At 45.3% G+C, this 22,038-nt stretch overlaps 1 protein-coding gene across 7 annotated transcripts in view; it reads right to left on the bottom strand.

Moving 5' to 3' along the window:
- Positions 1 to 19,077, bottom strand: part of EXOC6B (exocyst complex component 6B) — a 448,390-nt gene extending 429,313 nt beyond the window's left edge. For 3 of the 7 annotated variants that reach the window (XM_037898398.2, XM_037898399.2, XM_037898401.2), the window contains exon 1: positions 18,872 to 19,068. In XM_037898398.2, the coding sequence (XP_037754326.1) occupies positions 18,872 to 18,984 (113 nt within the window). In that variant the 5' untranslated portion in view covers positions 18,985 to 19,068. Of the gene's footprint in view, positions 1 to 18,871 lie in introns of all 7 variants that reach the window. The other 4 variants (XM_037898400.2, XM_037898402.2, XM_043544952.1 and 1 more) reach the window with 4 other exon arrangements.
- Positions 19,078 to 22,038: the final 2,961 nt, after the last annotated feature.

Raw genomic sequence — 22,038 nt, 5'->3', positions numbered from 1 at the left:
TGAGGGGGCTCTCTCTATTTGTGTATGCAATGCCAAGTAAATTATTGGCATCAAAATTGTTGCTCAAACTATAATCACTTGAACTGGGCCATGTTGAATCTCATTTTGTTATTTTGTGTTCATATTTCTAGCCTCTTTGTCCCTCTTGTATTATTTTTCTCTCCTCATCATTCTCTCCTCCATTCTTTGCAATTTAGTATTATCTGCAAATGTAATTAACATGCTTTTTAACACCTCTTCCAGATTAAAGATGTGAAATAAAAGAAGGCACCACACCAATCACTGCAGCACCCTCTTAAGGAGTCCCCTGCCCCTCCAATTCATTCAATACACTATCATTTATCATAACCCTTTGTTTATGATCCTCCAGCCAGTTTTCAATCCCAGCGACAGCATTCATGCTCAAACCAATCTGGATTCATTAACATAGCAAGTTTTCTGAGCCATTGAGCCAAATTCAGACTTGGTATAAGCAAGCATCCTTCCTTTGACTTCAGATGCACCTGAATATAGCAATTCTGAATTTGGGTAACTGTATCAAGTCAGACTCAAAAAGGAGTTGTACAACTAGACAGGAAGCAACACAGGCCCGGATACTACCATCAACTCCATGTGCCTGAATCCCTGTGCTTACACAGAGCCCCACTGATTTCAAAAGGGCTCTGCACAAAGCAACTCTCAGAAGTGGGGCCTTACAGTCCAGAGATCATCAAGTGTACACTAGCCACTATTTGAATGATTCTGCCAGTGTTTAAGGACTTGTTTTAGTCTGTTTTAAAAAGACAACATTTTGATCTTTTGCCTAGGCCATGGCATTTTGAACATCTGGATTAATATTCCTTACTATCAACTTCCCCTTTCTTCCATTTGTTATTTTTATTTTTATTATTATTATTTTACAACTTTCTTCACATCCCCTCTAAACCAGGTCAGGTTTTTGAACCAGCACAGCTTTCTTTCTCGATTGTGGCTTTTTTGGGCATCTAAGGGCATTCTTAAATGATTCCCAATTGTCATTCACATTTTTCTGATTAAGTTCTTCCTCCCAGCTGATTTAGCTCAATTATTTTCAGAGTTGTGAAATTGGCCTTATTAAAGTACCAGGTATATATATTACTAATCTGGACTTTATTCTGCTTGCACAATATAAATGTGATCAAGTCATGATCACTTGTACCTAATCTACCATTAATTTTTAGTTCTGTGATCAGTTCCTCTTTATCTGTTAGGACAAGGTCTAATACAGAATTCCCCTGTGTGGTTGCAACATTTTTTGAGGCATGAAATTGTCATCTATTACACCTCTACCCTGATATAATGCGATCCAATATAACACGAATTCGGATATAGCACAGTAAAGCAGCGCTCCGGGAGACATCAATTAGTGCCCTATCTTGTGCTTTATCTGTTAGGATATTGATCTATAAGCATTCAACATTTTATTCCAAGTTATCAGTGACTTGGAAACAGGTAATGCCATTTTTGACATTCCAGTCCCCCTTCCTTTTTGCCCACTCAGTTCTTCCTAAATAAATTAAAAGCAATGGTCATAACATTTAAATTGTGCATATCATCACACCAGGTTTCAGTAATACCAACTAGCTCAGACTTATGCTCATAAATGAGCAATTCCAATTCCTCTTATTACCCAGACTCCTAGCACTGGTTTATAGGCAAAGAAAGACTTTCTTGTCCTCATGTCCTTTAGTTCCTTGATTAATTTTGTTCTCAGCATCACAATTTTGTGCTGAGTGCTCATATCTTCCCTCTTTTTACCCTCCCCTTTTGCTACTAGTTAAATCCTCTCCTGAATATTCTAGCCTGCCTATTCCTAAGGAGATTGGTTCCCCTTCTATTGAGATGGAGACCATTCAAACTATGCAGCCCCCCTCCCCACAGAAGGTAGACCAATGTTCCATAAAACCAAAACCCTTCACCCTATACCACTCACCTAGTAAACAATTCACTTCCAGAATCTTCTACCTTCTGTCTTCCTTTGCTCGAGGAACAGGAAGGATCTCAGAAAAGATGGCTTGGACAGTCTTCTTTTTCAGCACACTTCCAAGTCCCCTGAACTCATCTATTATCTGCATGATATCCCGTGACACAGTGTCATTTGTGCCAATATGAACCCTCACCATCACCAACAGATCCTTGCCCATAGACTTCAGAAGCATATCCAGTCTTAGAGTGACATCTCATGTCTTGGTCTCTGGGAAGGTAACACACTTTCCTGTTGTCTGCCTGTTCCTTGCAGAATGTTTATTCAGTTCTTCTGAGTACTGAATCTCCAACAAGGATAGTCTGACTGCCTTGGATGGCTAGAGAACTCTTTGCAGGTAAGCTTGATTTTCTTAGAGGTTGGACCAAGCTGCCATCTACACGTGTGTCCCATATGTCTCTCTGTTTCCTTCGACCTGCTGGAGCTTGAGAGGTTTCTTCCACAGATTCCATATTGAGGACCTGGTATCAATTTGAAACTTCTAGCTGTGGGCATGCCTCCCATTTCTCTTCTCCCTTGTGGCCAGGGTCTGGCTATTCTCACCTGTCTCCAACCATGTGGAATACTGCCATGACCTCTTGTCTCTGGTGGTTACGAACGACCAGGCCTCCCCTCTGACTTCCTCTGTAACGGATTCCTTTGTGGCCAGCTCCATTCTTCCTTGAACCTGCAATACTGGTGATTTGTCAACCTGGTTGTCTTAAGAACTCTTCAGCTTCTCCAATTCTTACTAGCATCTCAATTTGCCCCTCCAATCCAAGAATCTTTTCCTCCAGTATAGGCACAAACTTGCACTTCAAGCACAGGAAATCCCTTCTGGCTTCAGGCAGGAAAGAGAACATGGCACACCCGCTGCAGCTCCCTGGAGAAACTGAGCAGAGGGTTTTGTTCTTACCCGAAGCCACATGTTATTCATGCAGGGAAAGCTGTGCATGAGGTTTGGTACGCACCTGAGGCCGTGTGTTTAGCCTATGCAGAACTTAACAAGTCCAAGACTCGCCTCCTTCATTTCAGTCCACTCATCTATAGCCTGACACCTCACACACTGTTTATTGCCACCACCCTCCCCTCTCCTCTAGATACCAATATTGCCTCCACTCCAGTCCATCCAAAGTCATCTTACTTGTGTGGTCATGTCACCCCTTCTATAAATCTTTCCATGGCTCTCCACCTCACTGCACAGCAAGTTTGAACTCTTTGTCCTTGGCAATCAAAGATCTACAACCCTCCCTCTGACTTTGTCTTCACTTACATTCCATCCTATCAATCTTCATGTCCCCTTTGTTCTCCACCTCCTCCTCTGTCTCTCTGCGTGTGAAATACCTTCCATAAACTTGTTTGCCAAGCCACCCCCCTTGCCTCATTGAAATCACCTCTAAAAAAGCTCTGTTCTCCCATCTCACCTACAAGGAGTGAGGCAGGAAATAAAAGAGAAGCAAGGAGCGTTAAATGAATGGAGCATCAAGAGACATACATACCTTACTAAGTAGCTGTGTGATAGTACCACCCTTGTCTTTCCCCTTTCCTTCCCCCTGTTTTTTGTCTGTTTATGACCCCGGCTTATTGTTTTATACTTACATTAGATTTATGCTCTTCAGAGCAGGAACCATCTCTGTACTTGTCTTTGAGAAGCTCCTAGCACATTTTGAGGTAATAAAGTTAGGAATCATGCCATGAAATAAATATAGAAAAAAATTAAGGTTGAATCTCAGGGAAAACATCCCAAGAGTGAAATCTATTATTCTGTGAAATAATCTCCAAAGAGGAGTGGAAGCCCCATCTTTAACAGATTTAGACTAGGATAAACTACTAAAAATATACTGGAGAGAACAATCCTGCACTAGACAGACCAGGGAGGGATGTATTAGTTGACCTGTTAAGTCTTTCTAGATCAAATTTTTAAGATCTACAGTTAAAATACAAAGAAAGTGAAGTCTAGATTAATTCAGTTCTCTCCCATACACACACACAATTTCCTTGGCTAGGATTTGAAAAACATCTAACCAAACACCTTCTACCAGAAGACTAAACCTATAAGCCAGAGGCCCATACTCAAGGTGGAGCCAGTCATTCCAGCAGGGTGTCAGTTTCAGGATGACTGCATCTGTTTCCCCTCCTTCCATGGTCCACTCCAGGAGTTGCCAGTCAGGCCTCAGGTCTCCAACCATCACCTGTCTCTGGGCAAGAACCCTTGTTCCATTTCCTTCAGACTGGGGATTTTAAGGCTGCACAGCTCCCTGCCTTACACTGTGACATCCCCAGCAGGCCAATCTGCCTGAAGGCCAGCACCTGTGCATTGCTTTCTCTCTGACGGCTATGAACAGCATATTGCCAGCAGTTACAAGTTATTACACAGCTCATTCTAAGCAAGCACATTTATTCTTGAGGTAAAAGCATTGCAGAGAAAACATAATAAAAACAATCAACAGGTTTAAACACACACTAAACATACAGGATTCACCCATCAGTTTTATGGGACCCTAGCAGGCCAAAGTCTTTCCAACCTTTACAGAAGGGTATGGATCCCTCTTGGACAGAAGGTCCTGTCTGTTTGCTGGATCAGAAGGAAAGCCTTGTGTCAGTTCAAGCTCATCCTTTCATACTAAAAGCTCTTTCTCTGTGTTCTTTGTTTAGTCTCAGTGACTCACCTTAATCAGCCCCCCACTGTAGGTAGCTTCTATAGGAGCTGTGGTAACCCCTCCTGATGGAGTAGATCATACATAAAGCTTCCATAAATTTAATAGAATGGCACCCAAAGATACTGCATGGGGTTGCAATATCTGTCACACAGAGTTCAAGGCAGTACCTAAGAACTCCTCCCTCATCATGATACTGGAAATGCAGCCTTACCCTTGGACACCACCAAAGCTTCCTCAATCTTCCCTATCAGCCTTTGGTTAATAAGATGTCTGGTAAATGTGGAGCCCTCCTCTTCCCCGCTCTGCTGGGAGGAGGGAGGGAGAAAAAAAAAAAAACACTGAGCATTAATCTTTCCCAGATATTCCAGCTGAAAGGCAGGGGCACAATGCTCTGCTCCACTCTCATCCCTCCTTGGGAGGCCTGGCGGATCTCTTTCCCCGAGCGTTGTTCAGCTGTGGAGTGGAGAGTTTGTTCATCTGCAGTCACTACTCTGCATTAAGCACAAAAGCAGCTCAGGGAGCAAAGTACCGATCACAGGAGCACTCTCTGCTCAGCTTCATCCTCAGCACATGTGCTTCTTCCAACTTAGCAGACAGAACACTGAACTTAGACAGGCAAGTGGAGAGGTCGTTTTAGCTTTACTTATGGCAAAAAAGAGGTCTATGGGGAATTATTTTGGGTTGCACGTAATATTTGAAAATGCAAATGAAATATCACCACATAGGATTTCAGGAAATACCAGAAGTGAACCTAGCTATGGAGACTGATGCACCCTCTCCCTTAATCAAATCTGGTGTCTCTCTGTACCCAGAAGAAAATGCAATTTTGATCACCAGCACAAGAAATATCTTTAACTCTATTAATCCTGTGCTATGCTTTAAGAAACTAAAGCACCTCAAGCGCTCCTTGTGCAGTTGTTTGGCTAACTTCTCAACGATTAACACAGCTGAGTGCAGCTTCCACTGGGCTTTTTCACAGCACAGCAAGGGCATGAAAGGACACGCACTGATTAGAGGCCACCATCAATTCTGCCATACATGTCACCACACCCTGCGTGGGTGGATCAAAAGTATCACTGAGAAAGTCCTGTTCAGCTGCAATGCAACAGAGCATTCAAACTTCACAATATATCGTTTGCCTACTCAGATAATCGTTAGAGAGGTGTCCTTGTAAGCAACCTTCATATGCACAATACTGCCTCACTTCATTTCAATTCGCTCCAGCCCCACTGATTACTGCATGAAGCACATTCGCCCTCTGATGAAGCCCCAGACTAGGAGCATTCAATCATACAACAGCCTGGGACAAGCAAAACCCCACTTAAGACAAGTGATATTTAATCCCTTATTGCCTTACAGTCCCAATGCTAACCTGAACTTTAGCCTCCCGAGTGCACTATCCGACCAGCCTGTATGACCTGAGGTTGAAAAATGTGAACTAGTCACCTGCCTCGGCCTTCCAGTAGATGCTCTGAGCAGCAGGAGAAATTTGCTCATCTGGCTAAATCTGCTACACTCAACTGGCACAGCTCAGCCACTCGTGCACCAGACTGCACATCCGGAAGAGAGCACAAGGGTAGTTTTGAGCAGTGATGAGCTGCCAAAATCTTAAAAACCGGTTCCCTCCTCACCCTACAAGGGGGTCATTGCCCACCCCCGCCCCCCAGAGACTCCTACCCCATCCAACCCCCTGCGTTCCTTGACGCACCCACCCCCAGGACCCCTGCCACATCCACCCACCTCCCTGACCCAACTGCCCCCAAAATCGGGTAGGAGTGTCTCGTGGGCCACCGTAGTGGGTGCCCACCCCACCCCTAAGAGCCAGAGGGACCTGCCAGGGGGCGAGGTGGGGAGTCCCGGAGGTGCTTACCTGGGGCAGCTCCCAGGAAGTATCCAGCAGGTCCTTCTGGCTCCTAATGGCGGGGGAGCGTAGCTGGGGGGGGAGCGGCCGCTCCCCCCACTGATCACATCAAAGTGGGACCTTAGGAGCCGACTCCGTGGGTGCTCTGGGGCTGGAGCACCCATGGGGAAAATTTGGTGGGTGCAGAGCACCCACTGGCAGCTCCCCGCCCCGCGCCCGGCCCCAGATCACCTCACCTCCGCTCCGCCTCTGAATGCACCATCCCACGCTGCTTCTCCGCACCCCCCCGCTTCCCGTGAATCAGCTGTTCGGCAGGAAACCTGGGAGGGCTGAGAAGCAGGCGGCGGCTTCACACTCAGGCCGAGGGTGGTGGAGGTGAGCTGGGGAGCAGTTCCCCTGCGCAGCCCCCCTCTCCGGGTTACCTGCTGCGGCGCAGGCGGCCCTCCTCGCGTCCCCCCGCCCCAGCTCACCTCCGCCTCCCTGGGCCTGAGTGCGAAGCTGCCGCCTGCTTCTCAGCCCGCCCCGGCTTCCCGCGCGAACAGCTGATTCGCGGGAAGCCTTGGGGGGCGGAGAAGCAGAGCGGGGCGGCGCGTTCAGGGGAGGAGGCGGAGGTGAGCTGGAGCCCTGGAGCACCCATGGAATCAGTGCCTAAGGCGCCACTTTTGGCCGGTTAAATTTAAAAGCCCTTTTAGAACCGGTTGTCCCTTGTGGAACAACCGGTTCTAAAAGGGCTTCTAAATTTAACAACCGGTTCTAGCGAACCGGTGCGAACCGGCTCCAGCTCACCACTGGTTTTGAGTCCATCTTTTCCCCCACCCCTCCCAAGCAAAAGTGTGGTCCTGAAGGTCACTGCTCGTTGGTGGCAAAGAAAATCCTCATACAGGTGAGTTCCACAGAGGAATGGCCTTCTAAGAAGTCATCCTCACCTAGTCAGGAGAGCTGGTCATCAGTGGACTGATTTGAAAAACCAAAGCCAATGCTGACACTTAAATATGACTTTCCAAAGGGCATATGGCACATCCAGACTGTCTGAAGAAAAGTGTTTGGAAGACAACAAATTAGATAAGATCTTCCTTATGCCCTGAAACAAGAACAGGAAAGTGTCTCTGGTTAAGCATCTCCTTATTCTCAGCTGATACGGTACAGTAACTTCTTAAAGCAATACTCCCCAGCGAACCATAAACAGATGTATCTGCTACAGCAATAGTACTAAGAAGACTCACCTTCTTCCCCTCTCCCCAAGCAGTCACAAAAAAAACCCCACACCAAACCAAAGTTGAGTAATAATACTTAGCACCCTTCATCTCCTCACGATGACCCTTTGGAAAGGTAAGTGCTATCATCAACATTTTATAGATAAGGAAGTTGAGGCGCAGGCAGGTGTCATGACTTGCCCAAGGTCACCCAGCAAGTCAGTGGCTGAGCCAGGACTAAAACCCAGCGCTCTTAGTTCCCAGTCATGTGTTTCATTTACTCTGATTCATAATCATATAATCTAATAACTCAATCATCAGTATAAACGGTCCATGAAAAACAGTGATCTCCAAAAAATAACACCCATAGACCCTCTGACACAATTCCCACTCCAAAACTCTCAACTCACCCAGAACTTCCCTGGACATCCAGGAGAAAAGAGGGACAATGCCATTCGGTTCTGCGATAGGAGTGCATCCCTTAAAGTAGTGCTAACTTGTAATACTACCACCACTACTTATTTCATAATAAGCAACAAGATGCACTGAGAGGCTAACACAAAAGTGAAAATAAAATAAAATCCAATGAGTTGCTGGGGGGAGAAAACGCTCTCCTAGAATGGCCCAGACAGACTTTCAGGCCTCACCAAATAGGAGCAGGTAGGAGGGGTTGATAACTTTTGCAAGTAAATTTAATTCTAGAAAGGAAGCTATTTTCCACAAGATTGACGAGGAAGTTAATACTCTCTATAAATAAACTAAGGTCTCTTCCCTGTAAACTACTCTGTGCGGACTGTAAGGGTTCACCAAGATGGAACTACTTATAGCAGGGGTTCTCAAACACTTTCTTTCTGAGCCCCCCCACCCACATGCTATAAAAAAATCCACTGCCCACCTCTGCCACAAAAAACTGTTTTTCTGCATGTAAAAGCCATGGCCAGCGTTAGGAGGTAGCAAGCAGGGCAATTGCCTGGGGCCCCATACCAACAGGGGGCCCTGTTAAGCGAAGTTGCTCAGGCTTCGACTTCAGCCCCAGGCATTGGGGCTTCAGCTTTCTGCCCTGGACCCCAGCAAGTCTAATGCTGGCCCTGCTTGGCGGACCCCCTGAAACCTGCTCGCAGCCCCCCCCAGTGGGCCCAGGACACTGGCTTACAGGATCAGGGCCTAACATTATAAAAGGAAGGGGAAACATAAAACTGAAAAAAGCACATCTTAGTCACAAGTCACAGAAGCTGTAAGTGTCAGATTAAACCTGACCAGTCAGTTCCTTAATATTGTGTTTAAATTTCCTGCATAAACGGTCGCAAAGTAACACAGGTACTAGAATTAATGCAATTGTTGATGTTTTTCCTGCTAGGGGGTTTTGGGCTGGGCAGTATCAGGCTGATAGTGAGGAACATTAACATAATTCAGGTAATAATGCTTTAAGCATCTTTTAAAAGATAATTATGGGCACACGAACAGGGCACATCTACTTGAGCAGTTTCATTCCTATTGCATTATGTTCTCCCATCTGGGAGGGGTCGAGGTGCACTGAAGATGCTCCAAAGAGTCCTATTCAGCTTCTCGTAGCAACTGACTGTGGTTATAAACAAGCTTCCTGAGTGAGCTCAGTGAACAGAAGAAGTTAGCATCTGATCGGTCAGGCCTATAGCTTCATGACACATTCCTCTAGAGGCTGTTTGCATTTTTTGCCCAGTAATTCATAAGATATGGGACTGATTCAGCCAGCTCAGAATGTCACATGAAAAATATTATTCCTAAGGGTGTAAAATAAGAGGTAAAAGGCTTATTACACAGAGATACAAATTTTAAACACACAGACAGTAATAATAAATGTACACAGCATTCATCTTCAAAGCATTTTACAAGCAGGCCACGTTCTTGGCTGCCTTCAGGCAGTGCGGGGAGAGGGGGTTTTCCTCAGCTGGTGCAGAGCAGAGTAGAGGTAGCTGCCCCACTCACTCTCCCCAGCTGAACCCCAGGTGCAGAGAACATATCAGGATAGAGAGACAGTAAGGCCAGAGTGTACTGCTCCCCCAGCAATGCTGAGCTAGAGAATGGACCTTTAGGAACCATAACCAGCTGGCACAGGTAAAAGCAGCCCCAATGCTGAGCTTAGGGTGATACAGATTCACTGCGAGAACCAGGGAGTCATAACAGCAGAAGCCATTAGCCAGTCCTCAAAAAATTCCTGCAGTAGAGATATCTTCCTTTTACAGACTGAGGCAGACGGCCAACATTTTCATCCTCCTATCTGGGATTCCTCCATTTCCGAGAGCCCAACCCAAGATACCTAGGGCTGGATTTCCAGAAGCACTGAGCACTCACAGCTCCCACTAACTTGGGTTATGGGTGCTCAGAACTTGTGAAAAATCAGGGCCAAGAGCTCTCAAGTTGGGCACCCTAAAACTGAGACACCGAAGAGTAGCAGCAGCCACCTCGGACATTTTTGGACTAAACACATGGCTCAAAGACACAAAAACACAAACTAGATAACCTCCCCTCCCAGGCCACTGATAGTGGCAAAGCAGAGAATCAGGATCTTGGACAACTATTAGTCTTTTACTGCAGTAATACCCATCATGAATCAGGCCTCACTGTGCTAAACATCATGCAGACAAACAAAAAGACAGTCCTTGCACCGGGAGAGCTTACAATCTAAGTCTAAGATAAGTGTAAATGGTGAATTCTCTGTAACTTGAAGTCCTTAAACCATGATTTTAGGACTGCAGTAACTCAGCCAGAGGTTAGGGGTCTATTTCAGGAATGGGTGGGCGAGCTTCGGTGGCCTGAAATGTCAGGAGGTCAGACTAGATGATCACGATGGTCTCTTCTGACTTTAAAGTCTATGAGAGACACCGGAGGAGCACAAGAATGAAAAGATTATGAACAGCTTGATAAGTAGAATTATCGCACACCGGCAGCCTGCTCATCCAAGAGTATTTTGCAGGCATTATCACAGAGAGGAGTTTAAGGAAGGATTCTGACATTTTACAGCACTTTTATAAACAAATTTTGCAAGACACACTTCATTACTTTTCTTGATAAAAGTACAAATATAATGGATGAAAGGAATGAGACAGATGTAATATGTTTGGATTTTATTTGATACAGTGCCTCTCAAAACCCTGGCTTGAAAAGTTATTCCAGTTCATAAGAGAAACATTCCAGAAGACTTAAAACTAGTGGCACAAAAAGGAAATGATGTAGAACAATATACTGACTTAGGAAAAGATGTTTGGTGGGAAGGGGAAGGTTAACCACTTCTTTTAGGACCAATTCTAATTGATAAGGGAAGCTAAAGATATAAGGGAAAAAATCCATTGGGGATTGGGCTAAAGACAGTAAGGACAGGGAAGGAGGTGTGTGTTAAGTATAATAGGAACAAAAAGTAATCCTAGCAATGTTATACACCTGTTACTAGATGGAGATGGTAAAGTTGTTAGTAATAATAAGGCAGAAAAGGCCAAAGCGTTAATACATTTCTTTTCTGTATTTGAAAAGAAGCAGGACGGTGTACTTATATATTGATGAAGTACTTTACAGTCTATTAGTACCTAAGGAGGATGTTAAACAATGTCTACTAGAGATAAACATTTTTGGATCAGCAGGCCTAGTTAACTTCTATGCAAGAGGTATAAAAGAGTTGGCTGAAGAGATCTCTGGACTGCTGGGTGTTAATTTATTAATAAACCTTGGAATACTGGGTAAATTGCAGAAGATGGTAAGAATGTTATCATTGTGCAAAAATGACAATGGAATAATCCCAGGAAACTCTAGGTTATGCAAAAATCAATCCCAGGCAAAATAATGGACAAGCTAATATGGGATTCAACTGATAAAGAATTAAAGGATTGGAATATAAGCAATGCCAGTCAACATGATTACAGAAAAAAAAAGTCTTGTCAAACAAACATGATTTCATTCTCTGATGAAACGAAAGTTTGGTTGATAAAGGTAACCACATAGATGTCATATACTTAGACTTTTATAAGGCATTTGACTTAGTACTGCAAGACATTTGATGAAAAAATTAGCACTACGTAATATTAATAAAACACACATTAAATGGATTAAGAGGCGGCTAACTGACAGATCTCAAAAAGTAGTGGTCAATTAGGAATCATCATCAAAAAAGGGTGTTTCTTTGGTGGGGTTCCCCGGGGACCACTACTAGGCTTGACACTAAAAAAAAAAAAAAAAAAAAAATCACTGCTGATAACATTTACAGATGACACAAAGATTGGCTTAGTGGTAAATAATGAGGAGGACTGGGCAGCCTTACAGAGCAATCTGCAGCTGGGCCCATTCACACAAAATGCTTTTTAATACAGCTAAATGCAAAGTTATACATCTTAGAACAAGTAAACCAAGCCAGACCTACAGAATGGGGGACAGTATTCTGGAAAGCAGTGACTCTGAAAAGGATTAGGGGTCATAGTGGACAAGTAACTCAACAAACTCCCAATGCAATGTCGTTACAAAAAGTGCTAAGGCAATCCTTGGATACGTAAACGGGAGTAGGAGTAGGGAATAGGCGTTTACCTCTGTATATATTGCATTGGTGAGACCTGCATACAGCTCTGGTGTCCACCCTTTTTAAAGGATGTTGAAAATTGGAGAGAATGCAGAAGAGAGCCACAAAAATGATTTGAGGTCTGGAGAAAATGCGTTACAGGGCAAGAGACTTAAGAGCTCATTCTGTTTAATTTAGCAAAAAGAGGATTGAGAGGTGACTTGATTACAGTGTCAAAGCACCTTCACATGGAGAAAATACCAGGTATTAAAGGGCTGTTTAATCTAGTGGCAAAAGGCAGAACAAGAAACAATGGCTAGAAGTTGAAGCCTGACAAATTCAAATTAGAAACAAGGCACAAATTTTCAACAGTGAGGGTGATTAAGCATTGGAACAAACTACTAACGGAAGTGAAGGATTCTCCCTCCATCTCTTGTTGTCTTCAGATCAAGACTGGGTTCCTTTCTGGAAGATGTGTTTTAGCCAGACAAGTTTCTGGGCTCATTACAGGGGTAAGTTGGTGAAATTTAATGGCCCGTGTTGTAACAGAAGGTTAGACTAGATGATCTAAGGGTCATTTCTGGCTTTAAACTCTATGGATCCATAAGTCATTTATTAGGAATCTAGAAGAGCGAGTAAACCATACATTAAAGGAAATATACATGATAAATTGAAAGGAGGTACAAATGCTAGTGAGGGCAGAGAAATAATACAAAGGGATGCGAAAAATTTTAAAAAGAGGCAGAAACCAATCCAGTAATAAAAATGTAAGATAATATATCTATGCAAAAAAATGATACATCACATACATTTATTGGGAGGAGACTTTTGGAAAGGGGTAATGCTAAAGATTCAGAAATTTAGATAGGAGTTTGCAACTCTTTTTTATTTCTTTTTTTTTTTTTTTAAGGGTGTGATCCAGTCACACAGAGACATCCAGTCACAAAACTGTCCTCTATACTGTTCTGGTGTGGTTTCACACACAATATTACCTTCACCACATCACCAGGAAGCTAGACAAACTGGAGGGAGTTCAGTGAAGAGCAACAAACATGATCAATGAATTTACGGGGAAGACTGAAAAATCAAAGCGCTAGAACTTAGGTGGAGATGATTTATGGGCAGGAAGGCATTATTCTTCCGCAAGGGTGATTAGATACCACAATGATGTTATAAAAATGTGGATGGGTAGAAGAGAGAGGAAAATTATCTACAAATAACTAAATAATGTAAACATAAACGGGAGGAGAGGAACTACTTAGGGTGCTACAAGAGACAATAACTAGGAGTGATTGGATATCTTTAGTAAAGGAAGCATTTGGACTGAAAAGCAGGAAAGACATCCTGACATTTGTTATTTGTATTCCAGCAGCATCCAAAGGTCCTAACCAGATCCCTGCTCCAAAGAGTTTATAATCTAATTTGAAACAAGACATGGTAAGTTTCAGATGTAAAACAATAGTCCAGGAGAGGGAGGCCAAGTTAACAGTAAGATAGCATGGTTATGATAATAGCTATTGCATAGCTTTGTTGCCGGCACCCAGTGCCAAGAGGCAAAACAACAGCAGGGTTTGGTTCGCTACCCGGTGTGCTTCACCCAATAATCACAACGGGGTGGAGAAGCAGAAAAGTTTATTTGAAGCTTCAAAAAGGTACAGGGAGAATAGAATCTCAAATCCTGCACACAAAGCAGGAAGTTACACAGGCTTTTATCCATCCTTTCTTCAGCATACTTATCCAATAGCAAGCTGCCCTAAGTATCCATATAGCCAGCCAATCCAGTTACCAGCTAGTTCCCTTGTTTTTTGTATCATTTGTTAAACTATACATAAAGCTGCTTTATTCAGCATTTTTCTTCCATATCTGCCCTGTTTGGCCTTGTTTAGTTTCAGGTAGTCTGACTCTGCAACATATTGTTGCAGATCCTCAGCATAACTGCTGCGAGTGCCTCCAGGCGGGAGGTGGGGGCCAAGGACACTTGGGCCTAGTGCGAGGGGGCTTCATCGACACTCGTTGTCTTCTATCCCCTCGAGTTACCTAGTGGCTACGCCCCAGTGTCCCCAACAGCTTGATAGTTCTAAAGCACCTGAAAAGGTTCCCTTAAAAATAAATACTCCAACTGTTCTGAAAGCACAGGACCTATTAGGCCAGGAAATAGTTTCCCCAAAGGAAACTGGGGAAACCCCATGTTTAAACTAGACTGGACAAGACACTAGTATATGTACTTCAGGAACTCTTATCTTTGGTTTTGCGATAATGCTCAGCACAGATGTGCTGAAGTAGAGGCAGATTAGACCTGTATGAGAGCATCCTCAGCGCATGCATTTCATCTGTTAAATGGAAGTGAGTCAGCAACCACCTAGTCCTTCTGAAGGAGTCTTTCCTCCCAAATATTTACAGAAGGACTCATGAAAATAAGTGACTTCAATGAAAGACACTGTCCACATAGGAATCAGAACTCCATAGCAATGACAATTTAAATACAACTGGAGCTGGTCTACATACAGTCTTTATTATAAATATAATCAACATAGAAACTGATTAAAGTGGTGCAACACCCCAGTGTGGACACAATTATAGGGATATGAAGCATTATATCAGTGTCGTTTATTCCAGGGAAGCACTTTTATACCATGGTAATAGCATCCACACTATGAGATTTTACCCCTTTTAACTATGTTGAAATAGAAACTAGCATAGCTAAGCAAGGCAAAAACTGTGTGCAGACAAGCCCACGTTGCTAGCAGGATTCCAGCACCATTTCCCTGTACCACGGGCAGAGATTGTGTGTCTGCACTATGTTATGAAACTGTGGTATTTCTCAAAGGGAGCCTAGCCTGTCTCCTGAAGACTCGCTTCTTCCATGATGCCCACAAGCAGTGAGTCATTTAAAAAAAAAAAAAAAGTTGTTAAATCTTCTACTTCTCTGGCACACAGCATGTCTACTCTGTGTCTATCTAGAGTAGACTGAAAGCTCTTTGGAACTGGTACTGTTGATGCTTGTCATTAATAACATCTCTCAGTAAAATAAAAACAAATCCCACCCCCACCCAGATTAGAAAAGCCATTCTAGAATCACTCCTGTAACAACCATGTTTATACAGTTGACGGTTGCAGAATCCTGAGCTCCCCCACTCCTCAGACAGATACACAGATCCATAGTATAAAAGTCTGAAGACATACATGACGTCTGAAACCTCATTTGATCTCTGCTGAATATGCCAAGAATAGGAGACTTAAAACCTACTGTTGTAATTTTTACACAATATGAAAAACCTGGACAGATGGCTCTTGAGTATTTTGACTTTTTTTTATTAATAAACCAGACCAGTGTTCAGCATGTCCTTCCAATAACATCACATGGCCTATCCCCACAAGGTTACAGTTACGGCCCTACTTCTGCTGGGAGAATATTTAAAAGAAGATTTAAAAAATGAGTCAAGAGCTGACCAAATTGTAATCTTATAATATCACAAAACAAGAGTTTCCTGCCACTATACAAATGCAGACACAGATCCTGTGACTATAGTCAAAGACCATTGTTATCAGTCAGAAAGTGTATACACATTTGCTCATTTGAAGGGACACAGGCAGGTAGATTAACTCCAGAAGTTATGGTTTTGTAAAAACGAGATGGTTTTACATAAACCTGATATTAACATAAATGTTTATTTTTTAAAAAAACCGTTCTGTTTGGATTTAAATATCCCCCTTTACCATTGCAATTTAAGCTCCACAGTTAGTGCACAAAAACCAAAACCCGGACTACAGACAAAGGTGAAACTGAACACTGTTTTCATTTCAAAAGGAGAACGAAATTGAAAAAAGAAAAATAGTGAAAAGTAAAAGGAAAGTTTTAGAAATATCAGTTTTAATCTCAGTTTTTGGGGGAAATTAATTGGTTTTTAAAGGAAACAATTTTAAAACAACACTTCTGCCCTTTAACATGAGGGATCTGGGTATAGTGGACTGTATAGTTGTTTGTTTGTTTGGGGGATAGGGGGGTTAAAAATAAAAGTAGTTTACTTCCAGCGTTGTGAATAATGTGCAGTCTGGATAGCTGGAACAGATTCCAAATGGGTATAATTTATTTATCTAAACATTATAAAATCACACAAAATCAGGTGATTCCTTATGGAAACAGGCCACAGCTACACAGACAAATACCATGTCTTCTAGATTAACAATGCAGCAGAAATCACTGCTGAGAAATTGTAAACTGCATCACAAAGGAAAAACAAAAGAATGAAACACTGACTCCAGAACTTCATAAACTACCACCGAGAGCGAACGAAAAGCAGAAATGATAGCGTTAACAGCCATGCAACCTCTTTCATTTACACCCCTAGGACAGAGAAAACGTCAGCATCTTCACAGAGTAGGCAAAGACTTTTTCCAGTTGAAAGGTACCGCAAGAACCACCAAAAGAGGATGTTTAATAAGGGAACAAAGGATCCACCAACCAAACAGAAACATTAACCGATATCATCACGAGGATGTAACTGTACCCATACCCCATGGCTTTGCAATTCGTCATACTTTTTGTGAAACAGATAAAAATAAAAACCCATAAAACAAGGATAAGGAAAATAACATTCAGATAAGAGTCTGGGGTTTGCGATGAAATCTGCACATTCTCCCTATATGTACATATTGTCAAACAGGCATCCCCACATCTAATGTGACAGTTTGCTACAGTTACCAAAGAACAAACACTCTATACAAACACTCCTTCGAGAGGTTGAGGAAATCAGACCCAGAAGTGCGAATTTAAAAATAATCAGTAGAATATGGAACATTCTTTCACATTGACAGCCCCTTAAAGCAAAATAGGAACCCCCAGCCCACCCCCCCAAAAAAAAGGCCTAGAAGAAGAAAAAAACAATCAGATCATAGTGAAGCCAAATTACAAGTCTAAACAACTACAGGCAAGGCCCTCGGGAATGGGCCACAGTTTCAGATTACAACATTTTATCTTCAACTTCTTGATGCATCTCACCCCTGGCCTGATGAGAAATCCTTCAGCCCCTGCCAGAACTATGACGCGAGGATGGTATCTGGGTATAATGGAGAGGGAGGGTGTGGGAAGGAACAAGAGGATTTCATACTCCTCTGCAGCCCAGAGGTGACTTCTGCAGAAAACATTTAAATGCACACAACCCAGGACAGGTTTTTCATAGTTATAAAGCAGAGATTCAGAGTGGGAGGTTAGTAAACTAATTTTCAAGAGGGTGTCTAATTATTAGACGCTTATACCACCCTACCATCAATGCTGTGCCCAAAATTCACTATAGAGAGGGCACCAGGTCCCAAATACAGAAGGCTTGAAGAAAGCCAGTCCCAAGGCAATACTAGTACCTTACAGCTGCAATCCTCTCTATCACCATCATCTTTTGCTCCACCATCCCCCAAATTCAAGGTCTTGCTGATCCCAATGTTTTTCACATCCCTATCTAAAATCCATTCTTCCTTCTCCAGCACTACAGTTAGAATCCTGGCCTGTACCTTGGTCACCTCCCACATCTCACCTCAACCCTCCACGTCTATTCAAAACACTGCTTCCAAAAAAAGAGTTTTCCCATCTCGCTGCTCCAATTATGTTACCCCACACTCCTTCCTCAAATCCCTTCACTGGCCTGCCTTCCTGCTGAGTTATTAACCACCATCATTTTATTCAATGCCATAAATGTACACAGCACTTCTCAAACAGAAGGAGACAAGGCACAGGACAACAGTTTCAAAAAATCAAAAGGGCGGAGAGGGAGGAGAACAAAGTAGGAGAATTCCTGGCAGGAGATGGTTTTAAAGCAGGATTTGGAGAAGAGAGAAGGACCCTTGGTAAAGCAGGAAGAAAGGAGTGCAGAGGTTCAGGGGGCTGCAGCTGTTTGGGCTCAGGACAGCAGCTGGGACAGGGGAGAATGACAATGACTGGCAGCTATGCCATGGAACTGTCATTCAGTCAGAACAGGTGGAATATCAGGGTGTATACCTGATTAAGGGGGCATGGGGAAGCCCTTCTTTTAGGGATTTGGTATATTCGCAGAGCACCAGGAGGGTCCTTTCTTTGTTTCATTTGGGGGTTTAGAGGGTCTATCAGCAAGGACAGAGAGTGGCAATTTGGACGGATAACCCAGTTTGGTGGGGTTAGAGGGCTCTCCATGTCTGAACAGGGAGTGGGGGAGGGGGAGGTGTCCTCCCTGCTTAGGGGGAAGTGATGAGGGAGCTGGGAGTTCCCAACTTAGGGGAGCCAGGAGTCTCTAGGGCTGAGTGGTGCCGAGGACTCCCCGTTCAGGGGGAAGTGACGGGGGGGCTGGGGGCTCCCTGTTCAGGGGGGCTGGGGGCTCCCTGTTCAGGGGGGCTGGGGGCTCCCTGTTCAGGGGGGCTGGGGGCTCCCTGTTCAGGGGGGCTGGGGGCTCCCTGTTCAGGGGGGGCTGGGGGCTCCCTGTTCAGGGGGGCTGGGGGCTCCCTGTTCAGGGGGGCTGGGGGCTCCCTGTTCAGGGGGAAGTGATGGGGGGGCTGGGGGCTCCCTGATGGGGGGGCTGGGGGCTCCCTGTTCAGGGGGAAGTGACGGGGGGCTGGGGGCTCCCCGTTCAGGGGGGCTAGAGGGTCCCTGCTCAGGACTGCGGCGGGGGGCCCCTGCCCCGGGCCCGGCTGTACCTGAGCGTGGGGCCGATGCAGGCCGTGTCCGTGCTCTCGATCTCCCGCAGGATCCGCTCGTGCTCCGCCGCCGTCTCCAGGCTCTCCAGCTCCGCCATCTTCCCCCGCTCCATGGGCTCCGGGCCCGGCTGGGACGCAGCGAGCCTCGCCCACCCCCCAGCGCCGGAGCCGCTCTGCCCCAGCCCAGCCCCAGGCTCGCCGGCCGCGCCCCTTCGCCGCGCCGCGCCTCCGCCCCCTGCCGCGCCGGCATGCCGGGAAATGTAGTCCTGGGGGAAAGGGGGTGTCGCCTCCAGCCCGGGCCCAGAGAGAGACTCCCACCAGCGCCCCTCACTGGGGGGACCCCCCCCGTCAGACTCGCCCCAGACTCTGCATTGGGGGGACCCCCACCCCCATCAGACCTACCCCCAGACCCTGCATTGGGGGGGACCCCCACCCCATCAGACCCGCCCCCAGGCCCCTCACTGGGGGGACCCCCACCCCTGTGAGATCTGCCCCCAGACCCCTCATTGGGGGGACTCCCCACCCCTGTCAGATCTGCTCCCAGACCCCTCATTGGGGGGACTCCCCACCCCTGTCAGACCTGCCCCCGACCCCTCATTGGGGGGACTCCCCACCCCTGTCAGACCTACCCCCAGACCCCTCATTGGGGGGACTCCCCACCCCTGTCAGACCTGCCCCCAGACCCCTCATTGGGGGGACTCCCCACCCCTGTCAGACCTGCCCCCAGACCCCTCATTGGGGGGACTCCCCACCCCTGTCAGATCTGCTCCCAGACCCCTCATTGGGGGGACTCCCCACCCCTGTCAGACCTGCCCCCAGACCCCTCATTGGGGGGACTCCCCACCCCTGTCAGATCTGCCCCCAGACCCCTCATTGGGGGGACTCCCCTCCCCTGTCAGATCTGCTCCCAGACCCCTCATTGGGGGGACTCCCCTCCCCTGTCAGATCTGCCCCAGCGCCCCTCATTGGGAGGACTCCCCTCCCCTGTCAGACCTGACCCCAGACTCCTCACGGGAGGGACTCCCCACTCCTGTCACAACTTCCCCAGTGCCCCTCATTGTGGGGAGACATGCCACCCCTTTCAGATCTGACCTAAGTTCCTCTCCTTGGGGGAGATTACCATCAGACCTGCCCCAAGATGGTGACCACCTTTGCTGGATAGAAATCAGGGAAAACCACATGAAAAATACGAGACAACACTTAATTTTAAGGGACATTTTGGGGAAACACCATTTCCCTCAGCATAGTGTGTATTTTTCTCTCAAGTGTACATGTGTACTGCCTTCAAGTATAAAACACAATTATCATAAGCTTCAATGTAATGTTTAAAATGTTCAAGGGGTATCCCTTAAAATCAAGTCAAGGGATTTCCCTGAAAAGGGACAAATCAATGAAATAAGGGCCAGTTCCTTAAAATAAGGGGATGGATGGTCACTCTATACCCCAGTGCCCTCAATGGTGGAAGACGTACACACACCAGTCAGACCCACTCCCACTGCCTGTCAGTAGGGAACACACATACACACCATCTGACCTTCTCTTCCTGGGAAGCCTCCAACAGTCAGAACTGCCCCCACTGCCTCTCTTTGGGGGAAGAGACCCCAGTCAGAAGTGCTTTAACTGGGGGAGAGACTTCACTCAGCCAGACTTAGCCCCTGAGCCCATCCCAACAAAGGGCACTGGGAGTAGGTCTGATTGAGTTGGTGTTTCCCCGAAATGAAAATATCCCATTGACTTCAAACTGCCTTTCATCTTGAAGGATGCTCTGATATCAAGGTCTCATAGTTTTGGTTCTCAGCATTTCTCTCTGATGACTAAGTGACTCCTTGTACTTCTTGTTATTTATTATCGTTACAGCTGCGCTCAGGTTCTTCCATTACTAGGATGGCAACATTGGATGTCGTATAAACACATCGGAAGAGCCTGTTCCTGCCCCAAAGAGTTTACAATCTAAAACAAACTGCAACAAGTAGGTGGAACAAACAAATGGAATGCGAGAAAGAAGGGCAAGGGTAATAATGGTAGGAACACAGGGTTACTTAGACTATCTATGTACACTATTCCTTGTTTTCGAGTCAAAGATTTTTGTTGTTTCAAGTTTTAAGCTATAAATAAATAAGGAAGGCCCTACTGGTCACCTTCTTCTTTGACTGCTAGAACATTGAATGCTGCTGATCTGTCTATAGCTTTGTCTTAGAATATCACCAGATTAAATGAAAAGGTGATAGAAGGAGTGTCCAAACCACTACATGTGTCCTGAATGTACTGGTACAGAGAAGGGCAGGGGAAGCTCTAAAAAAAAATGTTAGATAGTGCAATAGCTCTCTTAGATCATGTTTACAGTTGCCACATGTGGTGTCTTACGGGACCAGATGGATGTCATTCTGGATGTGTTAAAACCAGAGAGGAAATCTGTACTCTGGTGGCAGTCACCATGGAGATTTGATATATGCTCCCAGAGGACCAAAAGCAAATAAACATGGAAGTGATATAATGAAAGAAGATAAAAATAGTTGGGCAAAGTTAGGAACCCAGCATCCTGGTGTTATCTCAAAACTCTGTAACAGATAAAGACTAAGGTTTGGACCCAGATAAATATCTCTATCACTTTTTAAAACCCATGAGGTAAGTAAAAACAACCCAGTGTAAAGATAGATTTACTAAGATTTATTAAAATTAAACAAATTAACAAAGGCAACAGAATAATAGCTCAGAGGTTTGATCCAAAAGGGCATAAAGCCCGGCCCCCTTCTACCTTTAGCAAGCTATGGGAACTCCTTTACTTGCAGGAGATGACTTTCACGGGCAACTCAGATGGAAAGGCAGACAGCTGGTCGTGACTGCGGACTACTGCGGTGGTTGCTGGATGCCGGACCTGTAACTGCCTAGATGGGGTGACAGGAGAGACACGTACTGAAGCTGGATCAGGATACCCCACGATGGTCTTCAGGTAGGTACCTCGTGAAGAATCTTGCCTCTCGACGCACGCACAGAAGAACTAGGCACGGGCTGCCTCTGTGGTGGACAGCCCCTCATGCTGAACATGCTGGCCTTAAATAGACTTGGGCATGTGACCGTTTCCTGCACTTTTCTTCCCACCGTTGGAAGAAAAGGCGTCAAAGACCCAACCAATAGGACCCACAAAATGGTGTCCAAACGGCAACTTG

The sequence above is a fragment of the Chelonia mydas genome, chromosome 4 (genome assembly GCF_015237465.2).
Source record: "Chelonia mydas isolate rCheMyd1 chromosome 4, rCheMyd1.pri.v2, whole genome shotgun sequence".
NCBI lineage: Eukaryota > Metazoa > Chordata > Testudines > Cheloniidae > Chelonia > Chelonia mydas.
Note: the sequence above shows the minus strand (reverse complement) of the source record. Positions and strands in the feature narration are given on the sequence as shown.